General features: G+C 39.3%; 1 protein-coding gene across 1 annotated transcript in view; it reads left to right on the top strand.

Annotated features, from left to right (window-relative positions):
* The window catches only part of LOC124595269 (PITH domain-containing protein GA19395), a 64,309-nt gene extending 42,603 nt beyond the window's left edge, over nucleotides 1–21,706 (top strand). Inside the window, exons 4-5 of the mRNA XM_047133943.1 lie at nucleotides 12,514–12,618; nucleotides 21,373–21,706. Coding sequence (XP_046989899.1) covers nucleotides 12,514–12,618; nucleotides 21,373–21,583 — 316 coding nt within the window. The 3' untranslated portion in view covers nucleotides 21,584–21,706. The remainder of the gene's footprint in view (nucleotides 1–12,513; nucleotides 12,619–21,372) is intronic.
* The last annotated feature ends 469 nt before the right edge of the window (nucleotides 21,707–22,175 follow it).

Here is a 22,175-nt window from a genome sequence, read left to right as displayed (position 1 = left end):
GTATGTGCCAAGCAAGATCGTAAGAGATGGAAAAGAGCCACCGTGGTACAACAACCGAGTTAGAAAACTGCTGCGGAAGCAAAAGGAACTTCACAGCAAACATAAACATAGCCAAAGCCTTGCAGACAAACAAAAATTACGCGAAGCGAAATGTAGTGTGAGGAGGGCTATGCGAGAGGCGTTCAATGAATTCGAAAGTAAAGTTCTATGTACTGACTTGGCAGAAAATCCTAAGAAATTTTGGTCTTCTGTCAAAGTGGTAGGTGGATCAAAACAAAATGTCCAGACACTCTGTGACCAAAATGGTACTGAAACAGAGGATGACAGACTAAAGGCCGAAATACTAAATGTCTTTTTCCAAAGTTGTTTCACAGAGGAAGATTGCACTGTAGTTCCTTCTCTAGATTGTCGCACAGATGACAAAATGGTAGATATCGAAATAGACGACAGAGGGATAGAGAAACAATTAAAATTGCTCAAAAGAGGAAAGGCCTCTGGACCTGATGGGATACCAGTTCAATTTTACACAGAGTACGCGAAGGAACTTGCCCCCCTTCTTGCAGCAGTGTACCGTAGGTCTCTAGAAGAGCGTAGCGTTCCAAAGGATTGGAAAAGGGCACAGGTCATCCCCATTTTCAAGAAGGGACGTCGAGCACATGTGCAGAACTATAGACATATATCTCTAACGTTGATCAGTTGTAGAATTTTGGAGCACGTATTGTGTTCGAGTATAATGACTTTTCTGGAGACTAGAAATATGCTCTGTAGGAATCAGCATGGGTTTTGAAAAAGACGGTCATGTGAAACCCAGCTCGCGCTATTCGTCCACGAGACTCAGAGGGCCATAGATATGGGTTCACAGGTAGATGCCGTGTTTCTTGACTTCCGCAAGGCGTTCGATACAGTTCCCCACAGTCGTTTAATGAACAAAGTAAGAGCATATGGACTATCAGACCAATTGTGTGATTGGATTGAGGAGTTCCTAGATAACAGGACGCAGCATGTCATTCTCAATGGAGAGAAGTCTTCCGAAGTAAGAGTGATTTCAGGTGTGCCGCAGGGGAGTGTCATAGGACCGTTGCTATTCACAATATACATAAATGACCTTGTGGATGACATCGGAAGTTCACTGAAGCTTTTTGCGGATGATGCTGTGGTGTATCGAGAGGTTGTAACAATGGAAAATTGTACTGAAATGCAGGAGGATCTGCAGCGAATTGACGCATGGTGCAGGGAATGGCAATTGAATCTCAATGTAGACAAGTGTAATGTGCTGCGAATACACAGAAAGATAGATCCTTTATCATTTAGCTACAAAATAGCAGGTCAGCAACTGGAAGCAGTTAATACCATAAATTATCTGGGAGTACGCATTAGGAGTGATTTAAAATGGAATGATCATATAATGTTGATCGTCGGTAAAGCAGATGCCAGACTGAGATTCACTGGAAGAATCCTAAGGAAATGCAATCCGAAAACAAAGGAAGTAGGTTACAGTACGCTTGTTCGCCCACTGCTTGAATACTGCTCAGCAGTGTGGGATCCGTACCAGATAGGGTTGATAGAAGATATAGAGAAGATCCAACGGAGAGCAGCGCGCTTCGTTACAGGATCATTTAGTAATCGCGAAAACGTTACGGAGATGATAGATAAACTCCAGTGGAAGACTCTGCAGGAGAGACGCTCAGTAGCTCGGTACGGGCTTTTGTCAAAGTTTCGAGAACATACCTTCACCGAAGAGTCAAGCAGTATATTGCTCCCTCCTACGTATATCTTGCGAAGAGACCATGAGGATAAAATCAGAGAGATTAGAGCCCACACAGAGGCATACCGACAATCCTTCTTTCCACGAACAATACGAGAATGGAATAGAAGGGAGAACCGATAGAGGTACTCAAGGTACCCTCCGCCACACACCGTCAGGTGGCTTGCGGAGTATGGATGTAGATGTAGATGTAGACAGCCAATGAACTGCCTGTCTGCACAAATGGCCGACTACAAACTGTGGCCAAGAAACAGCTCGACCACTCAGTTGCCGAGCACACTGTGCAGCACAACATTCTTCCCTTCAGTGACTGTTTCACAGCCTGCACCATCTGGATCCTCTCTAACAACACCAGCTTTTCTGAGTTGCGCAGGTGGGAACTCTCCCTGCAGTATATCTTATGTTCGCATAACCCCTTGGCCTCAATCTACGCTCGTCCCTGTCCATCACCCAGCTATCCTGTTCCCTGCTCCCAGTGCAGCACTACACAGCCTTCTATTCCACCAATGCACCCACAGTATAATTTGACTGCCCCCACCCCCTGCCTTCTGTCTGCACCTAGCTGTCCTACTCTATGCTCCCACAAGCAGCATTTCACGTCCCCTACCCATACCCTGGTCTCTCCCCCTCTGTTGGGGAGAGAGGACAGGGAAATAGTGTGAAACAAGACTCACCTATCCAAATGACATTTTTCCATTGTCCCACATAGCTCAGATTTTATGATTTTAGCACCACATTTTCCTGTTATGAGCATTTGCATCACTGATGCGTGGGTTTGGAATTCCAGCTCACCCTTCAATTCCCTGCTTATAGAGTTCCCTTTGTGTTGATTTGATTTGGTGCTGGCAGGTTTTGTGCGTGCAATGTTCAGTTCTGTAGTGACTTCGGCAACTGTTGTCTTCTTATTTTCTCCCACAATCCTCTTCCATTACTGTCTGTCATGATAAGTCAACAGATACTTTTCTCCATGTTGTGACTTGGGAGATAATGTTTGTCTACTTTCTCTGTATCCGATATAAGTGTTTGATATGGTGCCTCTTGGAGCTTTGTTATAGAAGCATCCACCATACGAGCACGAACAGTTAACCCTTATTCGACTTCACATAGCTCCAAAATAATGCATTTGCAACTACACAGAACACTATTCTCACCATGACTGATGCTTGCAACATATTGAGGACATCGCTGTTCATGGTTAAATACAACATTGCAACCTAGAAACTTGGCTCCCGTATGTGGTGATAGCAGAACTAACATCTCTATGCCTCCTATGTAAATTTAATAGACTTAGTGTGGCCCCTTCGGGCAGTCCCATGTTCCTAATCTCAATCCTGATTGTCATTGCTTGCATTTAACAAACAGTTTACAGTTTATGAGATACAAATTTATTCTACAAATGAAATATCTCTGGAAGACCTAATAATCTGAATTTTTGTCACAAGATTGGAACCTGTACATGATCGTAGGCCCCATTGGTATCAGAGAACAATAGAGTCTCTTTGTTTTCTTTTGTCATCTCTGCCGTTTTGTCTGAGGAGGATAATGTTAAACTGTCTGAAACAATTTTCCCTCTTTAAAATGAAAATTGTGTTCTGGCGAATAATCTATTTAATTCTGTCCACCAGTTTGATCATTCTCTCCAGAGTATTGCCAGTACATGGTGAGAAAGCAGTGGGTCTCTGTTTGGAGGTATTACTTGGATCCTTTCCAGTTTTCAGGATTGGCAGTGTTATTTGTGGTTTCCAATTTATGAACGAGTAGTGGATTTCATCAAAACCAGGTGCTACTGTTGTGTAAAGCATTTGTGGCTTCTCTAACTTTTTTCACGCAACTGGGAAGTGGATCCAATGTTCTTGTCATGTCAAATGTGTAATGGGACCTCTTTCTAGAGGAGGAGAAACTATTCCATCTAATATTTCGTCTAACCATCCTCTCTCTCTGAATCAGGATTATCTTCTTGCTAGCACTTTTGTAACACTTTTAATTTTTCCACACTTTCAAAATGTTATTGTTGCTGCAAGTAACCCACAGATCTTGTTTATGCTTCTCTAATAGCTGACTTAGCCTTCATTTTTCTCTTTGTATAGTGGATAATTTTCTCAGATTTGTTGGTTTTTATAGGACCTTAATGTAAGTCTTTGTGATGCTACTATCTTTGAGCTGTAGGGCCCCTCAGAGTATTCCCTGTTTTCTGTCTGTGATTACTATTATCTGTCTTTGTAGAGTTGTGTACAGCATTGTTAGTTGCAGTGAGTAGTTCTTTATAGCATTCCTGACTAGAAACTATCAGATAAACAGCTTTTTCTCTTTCTAACATAACATGTGGCTCATTGGCTCAGTGATAAGGTACAGATTAAAAATCCAAAGGTCTTGGGTTCGATCCTCAGTTAACCCTAGGATTTTTATCCTTCACTTAGCACTTCTTTCACCTCTGGCAATGTTTGTTGATGTGAAAAATGGCAATTTGTGCACTGGCTCAGAGTCCATGTCAAATTGTAGGCTATCCTATAACTGGCTGGTTAAGTCGATTCAAAGTTAGAAGCAAGATAAGGACATAACATCTGAAACAGGGCCATGCCTAGTAAAGTACTGTAGTGTTTAAAACAATCTTCAGATTCTTTTTAACTTAGCAGAATGTTAATGTATCTCTCCCAAACACTTTCCAACTGCTGTTACTATAATACGAGGTGTGTTTTTTAAGTAAGTACTGTTTCGAAATTAAAAAAAAGACATGCTAAAATGTCTCAATAATTTTATTTTTACATGAAAGCCTGTACCTTAATCTACTTTTCCACATACTTTCCGTCAATATTGAGGCACTTGTCATAACGTTGTACCAGTTTTTGAATACCCTTCTCATAGAAGTCTGCCACCTAACTTGTTAACCACTGCATCATCACTGTTTTGACTTAGTCATCGTCTTGAAGACACTGACCGCCCAGGTGTTTCTTCAAGTGCAGGAACAGATTGTAGTCACTGGGCGCAAAATCGGGGCTGTACAGAGGATGATCTAGAGTTTCTCATCGAAAAGATGTGATGAGATCTTTGGTCTGATTTGCCACATGCGGATGGGCATGGTCTTGCAGCAAAATGATGCCATTGCTCAACTTGCCACGTCTTTTGTTCTGAATTGAACAGTGTAGAGTGTGCAGTGTCTTACAGTAAGCTGCTGCATTGATTGTCTCATTACGAGGCAGAAATCCCACAAGCTATACTCCTTTTCTGTCCCAAAAAACTGTGCACATGATCTTCTAGGCAGAAATTGTTTGCTTAAACTTCACTTTTCTGGGTGAATCTGAATGCCACCATTCCATGGACTGTTGCTTTGATTCTGGTGTGACATAGGCCACCCATGTTTCATCGCCTGTAACAATTTGGCTTAAGAAATCATCACCGTCGTTGTGGTACCACTCAAGGAAAGTCAATGCAATGTCTGAACGTTTGGTTTTGTGCACATCAGTCAACATTTTCGGTACCCAACATGCGCATAATTTTCGGTAATTCAACTGCTTGGTCTCAATGCCATACAAAACACTATGATAAATATTAGGAAAGTCATCCCGCAAGGAGGAAATCATAAAGTGTCTGTTTTCTCTCACCTTATTGTCCACTTTCTGCACCAAACTTTCATTAACGACCAAAGGACGCCCACTCCGTTGTTACGAAGTTGTGTGGCCATCTTTAAATGCTCTCACCCACTTTCTTACTATTCCATCAGTCATAACGTTTTCACCGTAAACTGCACACATCTCACGATGAATATTGATCGCTTTTAGGCCTTTAGCACTAAGAAATCTTATAACAGCCCGTACTTCACAGTCGGTGGGCCTCACGATTATCGGAGGCATCTTAAACACTCAGTACACAATGTAAACAAGGAAGAATCAAACTGTAATGGCGTTAGTGTGTAGACAACAGATGTAGGTACCCAGTGCGCATGCTCAGAACACCGACCATAGTGCAGCGGCCGCGGTGTGGCAAAATGGTACTTAAATAACACGCCTCGTATTTCCAGTTTTCCAACTGCTGTTGCTATAATATTTATGGAATAATGTTGCCTCACTTGTAACTTCAATGGTTGAGTATAGTGATCTGATTTTTAGAAGTAGAACTTTACTTTTCATTTTGCCACATTTTTAATATCTTGTAACATGAATATGAGATTGAATTCTGTTGGTCTTCTGCCTGCAGGAGGGATCACCGTTGGTGAGCCATTATTAATTATAACCATATTATAATCCTCCTCCTTTCATTTTAGCTGTCTGAGGACCTTATTAATTCATGTTAGCTTCATTTCTTCTGGTCTTTATCCTTGTCCAGTATTCCTTCATTCTCATATTCTGCAACATTCTGTGCTCTTCTGTACATGATAATGTTGCCCTGGGTCTAATTCTGTTCTGGAAAACTGTGAAAGCCTAAATTTTTTTTATGAAAATCACCATGTTGTAAATATTTGTTACCTGTTTTCGCTTTTCTTCCAGATGCCTTTTAATCTCACAGATCCAACATACTTTGGTTCTCCTGTTTACAAGAAACTGTATTATTTGATGTGTCAGCCTTCCCTGATCAGTCCTTAGAATGTGTGTAAACAACATGCTGCTTCTTTTTACGATGATATCCAAGATTCTCTCAATCTAGGTATACAGTTCTCGGTTCACTTGCATTCTATATTGAGCATCTCCTGTTCTTGGATGAATCTATGTTGTCCTGGGTATCCTTCATTCCATGGTTCTAGCCTCTTAAATACGCATGTTCTTACCAGATTCAGACTTTATGTCATGTATGAGGCTTCAGGACAGGTTACTGTCTGGCAAGTCTCAATTTACATTGACTCAAATGTTATTCGTATTGTAGATGTTCTTAGTTAGTTTGTGTGCTAAAATCATTTTATTTATTCACACTCTCATTGCTTGTTTTTATGCTAGACCACTTTTTACCCATTCTTCCAAGTATTTAAATCTCTTCACCTTTTGAATTTTCCCTCCTTCTATTGTTATCCGCCTAGGAGCTGCTTTAATGTTTGTCATATACAATGTTTTCTCAATAGATATTGATAGGTATGCTTCAGCTTGTCTCACTGTTGATGGCACGTAGAGTTCTAATCTTTTTTCCTTCCTTGCATCGAATGATTCAGACAGTGTAACAGTATTGTCTGCGAATGCCAGACAATCAACCTTATTCCTTTTTTTCCTTTCACCTGATTCTTGTTCCATCAATCCTTGGATTTCTTCTCACCATTGACCATTCCCTGTTCATCTTATCAAATATACAGTTAAATAGCAAAAGCTAGAGTACGTCTCCCCGCCTGACTCCAGTTTTGATCTTCAAGGTCTATGGTTTCTGAAGGCTTTCCTCTTTACTTTGGATGTTGTATTGCTTAAAGTTTGTTTAATTAGTTCACTGGATTTTCTCTCCTCCAAACTTTGGGATAGTGTTATCTATCTACTAAATCACAGACTTTCTTGAATTCTACAAATGTGAGTATGAAATTCTTGCTCCTCTGTTTTTTATACACAGTTACCAGTTTCAGATTAAAGATTTGTTCGACACATGATCTGTGCATTCTGAAGTCTCGTTGTTACTAATCAGTTTGTCCTATATAACAGTTATGAATTAGTTCCAGTAGCATCTCTGTTTGGAAATTCCCATAGAATATGGTGGGCCTTAAAGTTGTGGCATATAATGTAAGTCATCCACGTTTGCAGAGAAATTTGTACCTGCTGTTTCTACATGATTAACTAACTACAATGGGAGGAAATCTTCGCAGTGCTGAGAGGACAATGGCTCAAACTCGTGTCAGGTCACCCCAGATTTAGGTTTTCTGTGTTTCCTCTAAATCACTCCATGCAAATGCTCAGATGGTTCCTTTAAAAGTGCATGGCCAATTTCCTTCTCCATCATTGAAATATTCTGAGCTTATGCTGTCTCTGATGACCTCAAAGTTGACAGGATGTTAAACCCTAATATACTCCTTTCCTTTGCAACATCCTGCGTAAAAAGCAATTGAATGAGATGCCAATTGGGGACTTACAATAGGAATAAGAATAAATTTGTCTGGATTCTGCATATGGTCTGAATCTAAAGACAGAGCCAGTCTCTGTAAAAGACAAGTTGATACATGCAGCATGTTCACGTAAATTGTGGCTTGTGTAAGGTTTTGTGCTAATGCACCTGATAATTAACTTTGAAAAACTTGTGCGTTAAGGTTTCTATTTTAATCCATGATTAGTTTCATTTCAGCAACACAGAACAGCAATAGAAAGACAAGTTCCACACAGAAAAAGGCTTTATTTGAGGGGGAATGAGGAGGTAAATAATGCCTTTAAAGAAATTATTCTACAGAAGAAAAATTGGGAAGAGTAATTTTAGTGAGATAGCATGTTTGACATGAAGATATGGGTTGAAGGATCTAAAATAGATATGTGAAAAAAATTAATTGTGTGCATAATTTTTTTGTCAAACTGAAGTGTGATTACGAAAGAAGTACAAAGATACTGTAGTCATCTTTAAAAAAGGTAGATGACAAGAATGAGTTATGTATGGAGGCATCACATAGTAATATGTACAGTACTGTAACACCAGTGTGAAACAGGTTAGTAGTTGTTACTCTCTACATAGAGGCCTAATGGAATCCCTATCAGATTCTATAACAAAGTTAGCCCATCTTTTAACCATAATATACTGAAGATCCTGTGAACAAAAAATATTCCCAGAGGTTGAAGGAAAGCAAACAGTTACACCCATCTACTAGTAGGGCAGCACAACTAAGCCACAAAACAACTGTCCAGTATACCTGACATCCATTTGCTGTAGGATCGCAGCATGTATTCTGAGCTCAAATGTAGTGAATTATCGCAGCAGAATGACTTCTTCCATGTCAACCAGCATCCATTCTGAAAAAAACAGATCATGCTGAAACCCACTCATTCTTTCTCCCCCGACTTTCTGAAAACCATGGGGGATGAGAGTCAGGTAGATGCAGTGTTTGTTGAGTTCCTAAAGGCATTTCACACACCATGCCGAAGCTTGTTGTCGAAAATATGATCATATGAGATACCAAGCAAAATTTGTGTCTGGATTGAGGATTTCTTGGTGGAATAATAGAATGTCATTTTGGATAGTGTGTCATCGATAATTGCAGAAGAAACTTCAGGTGTGCCCAAATGAAATGTGATGAGATGCTTGCTGTTCTTGTTTTATATTAATGACCTTGCATACAATATTGATAGTAACCATAGGCTTTGCATAGTTGATAAAGTTATATGTCATGAAGTACTGTTTGGGGAGGGGGGGGGGGGGGGGGGAAGCTGCACAAATGTTCAGTCTGATCTTGTCAAGACTTCAAAGTGGTGCAAAGGCTGTCAGCTAACTTTGAATGTCAGAAAGTTAAATATTGCACTGCATGAGCTGAAGAAAACATACTATCCTATGATTTGAATGCTTGATCATCTCGTACAAATACTAGTTATAACAATTTGCAGAGATATGAAATGGAATAGTCACATAGCTTCAGTTGTAGGTACAGCAGGCGACATACTTCAGGTTATTGGTAAAATATCACAGTGCAATCAGTTAACAAAGGAGAGTGCTTACAAATCACTTGTGTGACCACTCCTAGAATATTGCTCAGGTGTGCATGATCCGTACCAAATAGGACTAACAGAGAGTATTGAATGTATACAAAGCAGGTAGCACAAATGGTCACAGATTTGTTTGACCTATGGGATAGTGTCACAGAGATGTTGGAAGAACTGAACTGGTATATTCTTGAAGACAGATGTAAAATATACCTTGAAAGCTGTCTTAGAGTGTTCCTCGAATCAACTTTAACTGAAGAGTCTAGAAATATAGTACAACCCTCCTATTGGGATCATGATGACAAGATTAGACTAATTACAATGCACACATAGGGGTATAATCAATCATTCTTCCCACAATTCATATATGCATGGAGTGGGGAAAAAGCTCTGATAACTGATACAATGGGAAGAACCTATAGGCGAGCACTTCACTGTGGTTTGCAGATTATAGGTGTAGATGTAGACAGAAAAGGTATTGAACAGGAAGTTGGCACATTTAAAAGTAGAATGAGCTATCACACAGTAAAGATGCAATGACAAAACCCTGTTGCCATTCTCTGACAACAGAAAAAGGGAAAATAAGTTCCTTTGAAACAAAAGCAGTTCATTCTTACAAAGGTACTTTCATGTAAAATTTTTAATTATTTCTAACAGCCCAAGGTCACACAAATTCAATCATTGCAGGCAGAAAAAGGAACACCAAAAATCATGTAACAGGGAGAAGGGACATGTTGAGGAATAAGACTGCTGATGTTGCTGCGAAGGCTGCAACTCTACTACCCAGGCATTTTAGCTATTCTGTTTTGTTGAATGTTTTCAGTGTTGTTATACATAGCAATGTTCTATCATACTGGCACGAACGATGGGCATCTTCCCTCGGGGAGATTAAATCCCTCTATATGGCTAGGGTAACTTCCTCTCATCCATCTTGCCATGAGGAGACGACGGTATGGGCATGCTGGCATATAAAGTATGCCATATGAAAACTAAGTTCAATTTTTGTGAGCTTACATCCTTTGTCGGGTTTGGACAAACAGCTATTCCTTCATTAGTGTTTCGGCTGTTGTGCTGATAGGTTGTGTGCATTCTCAAACACCTGTAGTGCATCTGTGAGAAGTTTAAAAGTGAGTGTGTCTCATTTCACGTAAAAAATCTGGTTGCTGAAGTGGAATTTCCTCTGTTTAGTTTTTCTACTTTCACTAACATAGCTACTGTCTTGCATCTGGTTTTATTTCACATAGTCTGTAAATTACAAAATATGTTTTTCTTGTTCAAATCGCATAAAAACATGACAACTGACAAACTTTACGAACTATACAATACGAATTCCAATGCTGAAGCTTCAGAAGGGAATGAAAGCAGTTCTGATGATGAAGAAGAAAGCATTGTCTATAGTGGCCATGATTCACAAATAGACAGAGTAAATGGAAGAAAATCTTCAATGTCACAAGAAAAAAACATTATAAAAACATTTTTGTTTATTATAAAAAAGTTAGATATTGTGATCTTAACTAAAGAAACCATCTAATTATAAATATAAAACCAAAATACTTTATCTCATACAGTTGGCAGACTTGTGTATTAAGGATCCCATTGTGTAATTCTGTTATAAGCATACCATATGTAGCAAAGATTGTTGATTAAGCAACTTGAAATAATATCATCATACTAATAAATGAGGTATTTGTAAGTACACCTCTATTGAAGTGATGGATAAGTGACAAATTGATATGGAGTACAAAGTACACCACACCTGTTAATGTAGGAACACACTAGATTGTGTGTTCGGCAGTCTTTTCAACCATAGTAATCTTTTAAACAACCCCACATTGCTTTTTATCTAACTGTTTTGAATCACTGATGGTGCATTGCTTTCTAACACAATGTTAATTTTTTTAACCCCTTAGACTTAAATGTACATTTGTCATCTAGCTATTGAAGTTTTTAGCAGATCCTGTACAGGTTAATTACCTTACCATTTGTTAATTACTGTACAACTACATTTACAGTAATTGATCTGTCAGGCGGAAGATTTTGTTGTATAGATGTTTTTAATCTTACACATTTTATACTGGCTTTTATACAATTGTATGTTTTACCTTGAAAGGCACACATTATTAGTATTTGCACTTTTTAGGTGGATTTTAAGCATGAATCCAATTTCTTGTATAGTATGTCAGTACATCTTTTATTGTCAGACACTCATTTTGCCATGTGAAGTAATTTTAATTAATGACTAAGCATATTGCATTTTAACCATTACATTTGCGATACTGGTTAATCATGTACCCTAACTATAGTGCCCTCTGCTGGCCTCAGTTTCCTTGTATAAATACTAGACACATTGTGAGCATCACCAGCACTTACTATGTACCTACATGTTTAGTTTGACATTTATACATCAGAATATTTTATGGTATATATGTCTGGTATAGATGGCTGTTAATCATGTAAACGCTTTTTATCTTTCTTATGTAGCACCAGGACTTTTATAGATGTAACATCAGCAAACTGAACTTAGTTGGTTACACACTGTTTTTGTTTGTAACAGATCTGAAGATGGCAGTAGCCCAAGCTGGTAATAGTAAAGTGTAAAAGTTCGTGTGATCAAGATGGACCTGTAAAATAAAGTATCAAAAATATGATTATGGACTCATTTTCAGACTTTTCTCTCTTCAATTGATAACTGTACAGCTTGTAGATTGCTTTACTTGCTGTAGCAACATGGTGAAAGAGATTTAATTTTCGAGCATGGATGCCGGTTATCCTTGAAATTAATACTGAATGGCCTCATAAGAAAGGATGAACTTTGTAACTTTAATTTTACCTTTCTACTTTGTTAGCCTTTAACAAGCATTTTAAGTTCACTGTCATAATTCATTATGCCACTTATGTCTTTATGTGGTTGATTAACTTCAAGAACAACATAGTGCTTTTCCTGAAAAACAATCCAGTTCAAGCTAAGATATAGGCACTTAATGATCTCATCTCTTTTGTGCATCCCCCCCCCCCCCCCCTCTTTTTAAAAAAGGATGCTGTATGTTGTAACCACAGTTTAGGTTTTATAAATATTTTCTGTTTATTTTGCTATTATTTGTATACTTTTTGTATGCTTCATATGACAATTTAGCAATACATGGTACAGTGCATGTTTTTGTTATTTTGCAGATACAAGAATCGTCCAAATATGTCATTTGATGATGTTAGTGCAGAGCCTGATCAAGAATTTGAACTTCATCCAGACCAGAACGGAACGTTAGAATACTCAATTAAGTAAGAAAATATGTTTAATGCATTTTTAGCTCTTACTTGGGAAAGTAAATTAATTTAGTGGACAGTAGATTTCGTTTTTGCTCTAAACATCATTATATATTAATTTGTAGTGCATTTGTTGGTTGAATTATTAATTTTCTCCATACAAAATACAAAAATATTCATCCTCTTTGCAACAGCAGAATATCTTTTTATTTGCTTATAAAATTACATGCGGAGGAATGATCATCATCTTGAATTGTTTCCAGCCCCAGGCTAGGTCTGTTAGAAACATAAGCTTCGCTGTCTAGTCCTGTTATTGCACTGTATTTATCCCTTGGTCTTCCTCATGGTCATTTCCTTCACATCTCCATTTCACATATCTTCTTGGGAGTCCTCTTGTTTTCGATTCTCTTTAAGTGCATATACCATCTTAGTAGTGATGTTTGGGTCCCGTTCTGTAAGGGTTCCTCTTTCACCATTCCCCTTACCCTTTCATACCTTAATTTCTCTCTCTTTCTCATTCCTATCTTAATTATGCCTGTAATTCTGCTTACATCTCTTTCTTTTTCATTACCCATGTTTTGGATGCAGAGGGCAGTGTTGGGATGTAGTTTTAGATGCATAGGTTTGTATTGGGAGTTAAAAACTTCCATATATTACTTCTTTGGCTTTTTGTGGGACATCTTTGTTCCAAACCAGGCTCCTGACGCTGAGTAGGAATGCTTCTGCCCACCTGCTACATTCACTTATCTCTTTCTCATTTCTTCCCCTTTCCTCTGTCATGTTTCCCAAGTACTTGGTGCTTTCTACCTTTCTCAATTTTTCACCTCCAGTCCTTACTGCACTAGTTGGTCTATCTTTCTTTCTAGTTGTAACCATGACCACACATTTGTTTACATTAAATTTCATTCCATTTTGTCTCATAGTTTTGGCCGAGCGGTTCTAGGCACTACAGTCTGGAACCGCGCGACCGCTACGGTCGCAGGTTCGAATCCTGCCTCGGGCATGGATGTGTGTGATGTCCTTAGGTTAGTTAGGTTTAAGTAGTTCTAAGTTCTAGGGGACTGATGACCTCAGAAGTTAAGTCCCATAGTGCTCAGAGCCATTTGAACCATTTGTCTCATACTTTCTTCCTCATAATCCAGCTGTTCCTGAATCTCCTTCTCCCTGTCTCCCCTGATCATGAAGTCATCCATGAACACCATTGCTTTCATCTTGTCTTCTTCAGGTTTTTCTGCCATCCGAGTCATTATCTCATCCAATTTATTACTTATTATTTATCACATGGTAATACATATACAAAGATTACAAAACTACTCCATATCAACATTTAAACACAGCTCTCCAGCATAAAATAGCACAAATAACAACAGCTGTATATGGATATCAAGGTCTTCTATGTATTTTATCACACTACTCATTGCTGGCAGGAAATCTTCAAAAGGACCCTTGTAGGCATGGATGGGACATGTTGGTACGACATGAGCAGTTGTCTGTTATTCCACACTGCCGTGAAATGATGGTGATAAAGATTTCCCCCACTTTTAGAGTGTGTCTGCACATATTCCATGGCCTGTTCAGATGCAGTTCAGGGTAATCCAAAGTTGTCCAAGGCTGGTCAAAACCAGGGGTTTCTTCCAGATGCATGGCAGTTTCAGACAGTGTAGAGGACAGTTCTGTTGCCAGCAGAATTTTTATTCAGTGATGGTATTGAATTCAGTTTCCGTGAGCGTCGTGGCTGTGATAAGAGTGGGATGTCTTGATCGTGGTCTTTTTCACTATGCGGGAACACATTTTTCAGTGTATGGAGGTCAGTGTTATTAGCAGTCTTTTGGTATTCACGCAGTAGCATACTCTTCCATTTGACATCAGGAGATGGAATGTGTCTTAAGATCGGTAACCATTATGTTGGAGCAGATTGTACTGACCTACTAACAATACTCATGGCCTAGTTGATTTGCACACCTACCTTTTTTAGGTATGGGCTATTAAGCCAGACCAGTGCAAACTGCTCTACTGTTGATTATACGAGGGTTGGAACTTAAATAGTGACAACTATTTATTCGCAACTGATACAAAAGAGTTACATGTTTGCACCTGTTACTGTCCTTCAAAGTAGTCACCAGTGTTGTGTCGAACCCGTTGCCGGCGATGTGGAAGGCGTAGTTTACTGTTAGCAGAGCCTGTTCTGTTGATGGTGCGAATGGAGCAGTCTACTGCCTGTCGAATCGCTGGAACAGTTCTGAAGTGAATGGCATGAAGTGGTTCCTTCATCATCGGAATCAAATCTAAGTCACAAGGACTTAATTCTGGGGATTATGGTGGATGGTACAGTACTTCCCAGTCCCATCAACCAAACAGAGCAGCCATAGCTTGCGCTGTGTGCACCTGCGCATTGTCGTGCAGAATGATGGGTAGGTTGCACAGAAAGTGTCACCGCTTCTTTCGCAAAGCTGGTTGCAGGTGATGCTCCAAAAAAGATCACTAATACTGTGCATTTGATTCTGAAGATGAAGGAACCACTTTATGGCATTCACTTCAGAACTGTTCCAGTGATTTGACAGGCAGTAGACCGCTCCATTCACACCATCAGCAGAACAGGCTCCGCTAATGGTATACTATGCCTTCCACATTGCTGGCAACAGGTTCTACACAATGCTGGTGACTACTTCGAAGGACAGTAACAGGTTCAAACATGTGACTCTTTTGTATCGATTATGAATAAATAGTTGTCACTATTTAAGTTCCAACCCTCATACCAATTTGAGTGCCGATACTTGAAGAGTGTTTGCTGACGATCAACAACTAATGCCACAGAGTTTATGGAGAGTGTTTTTCTGCTTCTGAGGTTAGCAGATGTTCATTAAAAGAAAGTGTCCCAACTAACGTGGTCCCAAAGTATTTTGGGAGCATGTCGTGATGAAGTTTCTTCCCCTGAAAATAGAAATCAAGAGCTCTGTGTGCCAAAGTGTTGGACAGATGAAAACAGGCAACTTCTGTTTTATTTGAGTTTGGTTGTAACCTCCATTTATGGAAATATTGGCCTAAAGTGTCTAGATCAGAAGTTAGGATTTCTTCAGTTGTTTCAAAGGCCTGTGTTGTATGGCTAAGGCAAAGTCATCCATATAGCCAAACTGTCTGGACCATTTTGGAGGAATATTGATACATATAAATTTAACAACAGAGGAGCCAGGACTGGTCTCTGTGGTAAGCCATTATTCAATACTTTTGGACAGCTAGTGTGTCTTCCTGTAGTTAATGTAAATGTCCTTCCAGTTAACATGTTATCAATTAGTTTTGTTGTCCGTCTGTATCGGACAAGTTGTGATAATTTATAAAGCAATCCATGCCTCCAAACTGTCTCATATGCTGCACTTATATCAACGAAAGCAACTGATGTTGAGTTAAATGCTCCTTATAAGAAAGTGTCCTATCTAACGTGATCCCAAAATGCTTCATTTGGTATCCTGCTTCAATAAAAGTTGTTAAAGATAAGATTTGATCAGTTCCATCCTGGTTGGAATCCAACTTGCTCAGTAGGAAGTTTTTGAAAGACTAAATCGATTGTATTTTAAGGAACTTACAAATTGTTCTCCGTAGTGCAATTGAGCAATAGTTCTTAGGCTAGTCAGAGCCTTGCTGGGCTTGAGTATTGCTATGATTTTTGATTGCTTCATTTTTTGTGGTATTGAACTACATATCATAATGTCAGATAATATTGCCATGTAGAAGAAGGTGTAATTAGACAAATGACGAATACTAACTTCACTTAACGAAGGTTTATTCAGCACTTGCACATACAAGAGTGCGGAGCAAACTGCCTCCGGGAAGAACACACACAGTATATATACAGCTACAGAACATTCCAATACAATGATTCTTGACATTTATGGATACTTCTAGAATGTATTGGAAATTAAAATTGTACAGTCCAGGTGAGTTTTGAACTCATGACCCTCCATGCAACAGTTCGGTATAATAACCACTACACCACGATGATACTCAGCTTCTTCTGTGACTTTTTCCCTCCTTAAGAGAACAGTGGCTCGGTGTTACATCGTCTTAGTTCAGGAACGAGTCATTGGTCCTGCATACTCTGACTCCTGATGACTGATTCTCACCCTAGCGGTGATCTTTTTAGAACTTCTTTTGCCGCTACGCTCTTGGTCACCTTTCCACTTGTTGTCTGTCGCTGGAGCTTCGAATTTACCCTGGGTTGCAGGATCCTTATAGGGCTTCATTCGAAGGATGTGGACCATATCTCTGATCTTTCGTCATCTTGTGTTGGGGTCTAAATCTTCAACTTCACAAGTAATATCAGACAACAATGTCTTACAACCTTATAAGGTCCAAAGTAGTGCCTGAGGAGCTTCTCAGAGAGACCAACCTTCTGAACAAGAGTTAAGATCCAGATGAGGTCACCAGGCTGGTAGACAACAGGGCAGTGGCTCACATCACACCTTCGGCGATCATTTTCTTGAGCCTGCAGCGTGCGGAGTCAAGCTAACTGCTAAGCTTCCTCAGCTCTGGTTAACACCTGGCTGATGTAGTCCACATCATCAGGATGTAACAGAAACACAGTGTCCATTGTCATAGTCGCCTCACACCCATACACCAGGAAAAATGGCGTAAATCCTGTGGTGTCTTGTTTGGTGATGTTGTAGGTAAACATCAGGAAAGATAGCACCTCATTCCAGCTGCTCTGCTCAACATTGATGAACATTGATAGCATGTCGGCCAAGGTCTTATTAAGGCATTCAGTAAGCCCGTTAGTTTGCAGATGGTAGGCAGTCGTCATGTGATGGGTAATGTTGCACCGACAGTTTATCTTTGTCACAAGATTCGATTGAAAAAGTTCCCTCAATCCATAATTAATAACCTTGGGGCACAGTGTTTTAATACAATGTCTTCCACGATGAATTTGGCCACCTCGGATGCTTCAGCTGTTTTCAAGGCTTTTGTAATGGCATAGCATGTCAGATGGTCAGTGCAAACAATAATCCATCTGTTACCACTAGCAGATGTTGTAACTCGTCCGAGGAGGTCAATCCCAACACGCTGGAAAGGCATTTCAGCTGTTGGAATTGGTATGAGTCGGCCAGGTGGTTTCTGAGGAACTGCCTTTCTCCCCTGGCACTCTAGACAGTGCAACACATAGTGATGGACACTCCTAAATAAACCTGGCCAGAAAAACCTCTTGCAAATTCTATCGTATGTCTTAATAAATCCTAAATGTCCAGCCTCAGGTATGTCATGGAATTTCTGTAGAACATCTAAGCGCATGTGTTTAGGAATCACTGGTAGCCACTTCTTTCCAAATGAATCAAAGTTCTTGTTGCAAAGTAATCCATTAACTACTTTAAATTGTCCTTTCACAGCCTCTGACGAATTTAAGGCAAGCATAATTTGAGATATCTTGGCATCCTTCTGCTCAGCAGAGAGATCCTGAAGTTCAAAGAGATAGTCACTATCTTCATCAAAGTCTTGATGGTCTTGCACAGGGTTTCTTGAGAGACAGTCAGCATCTTGGTGTTTTCTTCCACTTTTGTACACTATGGTAATGTCATGCTCTTGAAGATGTATTGCCTACCTGGCGAGTCGTCCTGTTGGATCCTTAAGACCTGTCAACCAACAAAGTGAATGATTGTCTGTAACAACTGTGAATGGCCTTCCATAGAGATACTGTCGAAATCTGCACATGGCCCAGATCACAGCAAGACATTCTCTTTCTGTAGTTGAGTAGTTTCTCTCGGCTTTTGTAAGTGTCCTAGAAGCATAGGCTATAACCTTCTCTTCTCCTTCCGAAATTTGCACCAGAACAGCACCGATGCCATACCCGCTGGCATCTGTGTGTAGTTCTGTAGGTGATCTCTCATCGTACAGACCAAGTACAGGGTCAGTCGTCAGAGCTCTTCGGAGCACATCGAAAGAATTTTGTTGAGCACCAGCCCAGATAAATTTAGCATAAGCTTTTAACAGCTCTTGGAGTGGCCTGGCTTTGATGCAAAAGTATTTGATAAAACAACGGTAGTAAGAACAGAATCGGAGGAAGCTTCTGACTGGGTCTGGCCTCACACCTTTGTTTGACACAAGGTGTCCAAGTATTTTGATTGCTTTTGCTTCAGACACACTTTTTTGGATTAAGTTTCAGACTACCTTGTTGGAGACACTTAAGAACAGCTCTCAGTCTTTGAATGTAGGCTTTCCTTGTGTATACTGCTGATGAAATCATATTTCATTAGCCCTCAGTTTTTTATATGTTCATCAAATATCTCTGAGAACACTATGCCATCTAAATAACAAAGACACATTGTACCCTTCAGAAGATAATTCATCATCCATTCAAAAGTTACTGGTGCATTACACAAACCAAATGGCATTATCTTAAACTCATACAGGCCCCCAGGGGTGATGAATGCAGTTTTCTTATGATCAGCCTCATCTACTTTGATTTGCCAGTATCCCGAGTACATGTCTCTGGTTGAGAAAAACTTAGCCCCCTTCAGACAATCTAGAGTATTGTCAATTTGTGGAAGAGGGTAAGCGTCCCTTTTAGTTATCTTATTAAGCTTCCTGTAATCAACACAGAAGTACCAACTGCCATCCTTCTTCCTGATGACGAGGACCACTGGTGATGACCATGGGCTCTTGCGAAGGCTGAATGATGTCATTCTTCATCGTTTTCTCTACCTCAACGTGAATTATTCGATGTTCCATTGCTGACACATGGTATGCTCTCTGGCTTATTGGCTGATGGTCTCTAGTGCTAATCTGGTGCTTCACTGTCGATTTGTCTAATTTGCTCTTCACCTGTGGATTGAAGCATTTGGAGAACTCTTGAAGAACGGCAGGTAGCTTCTTCTGTTGTTCCTTAGTGAGATCTGGTGATAGTCAAGCTAGAAGATCTTGTCTTGCAGTGGTAGCTCTAATTTCGCCCACAGACTTGGCGTGGGAGGTTTCTATGACACTCTGCTGTTCTGCAGTTAACAGCTCAGCTTTTGCTACGAACATGCGTCTTGGAAGGATCTGCAGTTCTTGGTGACAGTTAACAATCCACAATTCACTGAATCTGTTCTTAAACGAGACGCCAGAGGCTGGGATGATCAAGTTATTCATCAGTGGTATGCTTCTCGTACATTCCACTACATGACAGTTACCTTTCTAGCACTGACTGCAGAAATGATCACTTTATCCAGCACACATAGTCTCCACACACTTGGATGTGCATCTTCCTGTCCACAGTATCTCATCTCGTCTAGCATAATCTTCGAGCGACCACAGTCTAGAATTACTTGAGAAGCTTTCAAAAAGTCCCATCCGAGAATGACATCATGACTACACTCTTGTAAGGCAATGAATTCTAAGGGCTGCGTATGGCCATTTGTACCCACACGAATGGTACATCTTCCTGCAGGTTTTACATATTTCCCATTAGCCACCTTCAGCAGAGATGTTTTGTCGTCGACAAATACAGTGACTCAAGAAACTGTTAAGAACAGAGTGGCTTGGAGACCATAAGCCATCTCAGTTGCTTTGATGTCTGCGAACATTTGGAATGCATGTGCTGTACATGATCATTCCTCAGTTTCTGACTTTCAGTTGTTCCATTTGACATATTAATACATGCAAAGATTGTTTAGTTGCTGTCTGAGAAGACTCTTACTGCATCCACTGTTGTAATGTTTTTAATTATATTTAGATTTTTAATGAAATGTCTATGTTTGTACCTGTTTCTACTCTTTTTTTGTGCAATCTTTGTGGTTTTAGCTCATATTAGGTGCCATTTGTGAATTTCATCCTGTTCTTGTTTTTGTAGTGCTTTCTGCTGTTTTGATATTTTTTACTTTATTTGTGGTTTGTGGTATGGGGCATTGTATGCCTCAGACTTACACATAGCTTGCCATTGTGAACACACTACATGCGTATCTAACTTTAGAAGTCTGTTCGCAGACAGTCTTCCTTTTAGAATGTTTTTCACTCTAGTGCTGCCCACCCAGTGATATGAAACCTGTGTATAATAACATACTTTTGTTATTTACGTGATTTTGCTGTTGCGAATTCAATTTGCACGTAATTTCTTTAGTACTAGGTTAATACAAAGTGAACAAGTTTCTGTCTCATAATTTTTATGCCTTTTGTTGGGAACCTTGTGTCTTTTGTTATAACAAATAGACACCATCTACATTACAGCTTTGTATTACCAATTACTGCGTTCAATTTTTGCTCTAAATCATCTTCAGGTCTGGTGCTGCAAAGCACAGTTTGTCAACAGTGATGTAAAAGTGTAATATCTGCTAGACCGCATTTTGAAATCAGAGTACAGAGTTTAAATAGTAACTAACATTTTAACTTCATCACAGAAACAAAATTTCTTTCAATATCAGCATGTAATTTAGTCATCCATATTTGTTTCTGTTTTTTTTTTTTTATTTATTTTTTATTTTAACTTACCTTGCTTCAACAGGAGATAAGCTGGAACTTTGTGGAAGCGTTTCATACAGTAAATGAAATGACTAATTTGACATAGATCTTGTATTTTTAAAACTAGTGAATAATGCAAATGCAACTATCAAGATTGTAAAACTGGATTATTATGTGAGCAAGTTACTTGTTAAGTGAAATTTATTCTTTGTAGCAACTTGATGAGTTGTGCTATGCTCTTAAGGCAAGCATAAAATAAAAGAAAGTGATTGAAATCCATATTCAGGTCTGACAATACTCTAATAATCATAAGAGCTTTTATTAGTTTTAATCTGTTTTTTTGACTTTCAGAGTCGTGAAGTTCTCTTCTGTTCATCATTTAACTCTACATTTCCCAAAGAATTTTGGAAGTGAAACCACAAAAATATACTATATTGGACTAAGAGGAGAGTATTCAGAAGCACACAGGCATGGAGTAACAATATGTACATATGAAGCAAGGCCAAATCCTGCTGACTGCAAGGCTGAGTTACCTGAGACTATGTCTCATGAAGTGCACTGAAGAGATTTTTATTGACTGTGAAGTAATTGTTTTGTTTCATAATAATAAGTATTTATACTTCAATTTATACTTCAGTAAATAAAGTATGCTATGCCTGTTGAAAATAAATGGTTTGTTAACATCTTTCATGTTTAAAATTGGAATTACTCCTTTACATAAACATTAATATGCTTATGTTGTGGAAATTAATGTATTTCAAAACAGAAATAAGTGGACCTGTCACAACTTAGTTTCCATAAAATGGCTTCAGTGCGAATGTAGTATGTTCAGAAAGCAAGTGAACAGGAATATATATCACACACACACACACACACACACACACACACACACACACACACACACAGAGAGAGAGAGAGAGAGAGAGAGAGAGAGAGAGAGAGAGAGAGAGAGATACGACTGAATATATGGTTAGAAGAACAAAGCAAAGAAAAGTTTTGCTACCTGGATGTTATTTACATTCCAGTTATTTGTCCTTCCAATGGTGAAAAGTTTGTGTAAATACGAAGTTCCCTGCCACCTTATACCAATCTCTAAGATTGTAAGTAGTTAATCAAGTGCAGACATCAGAAAGGCTCTACATACCAATACAAAA

The sequence above is a fragment of the Schistocerca americana genome, chromosome 2, assembly GCF_021461395.2.
Source record: "Schistocerca americana isolate TAMUIC-IGC-003095 chromosome 2, iqSchAmer2.1, whole genome shotgun sequence".
In the NCBI taxonomy this organism is placed as follows: Eukaryota; Metazoa; Arthropoda; class Insecta; order Orthoptera; family Acrididae; genus Schistocerca; species Schistocerca americana.
The sequence above is the reverse complement of the archived record's forward strand: the minus strand, read 5'-3'. Positions and strand labels throughout refer to the sequence as shown.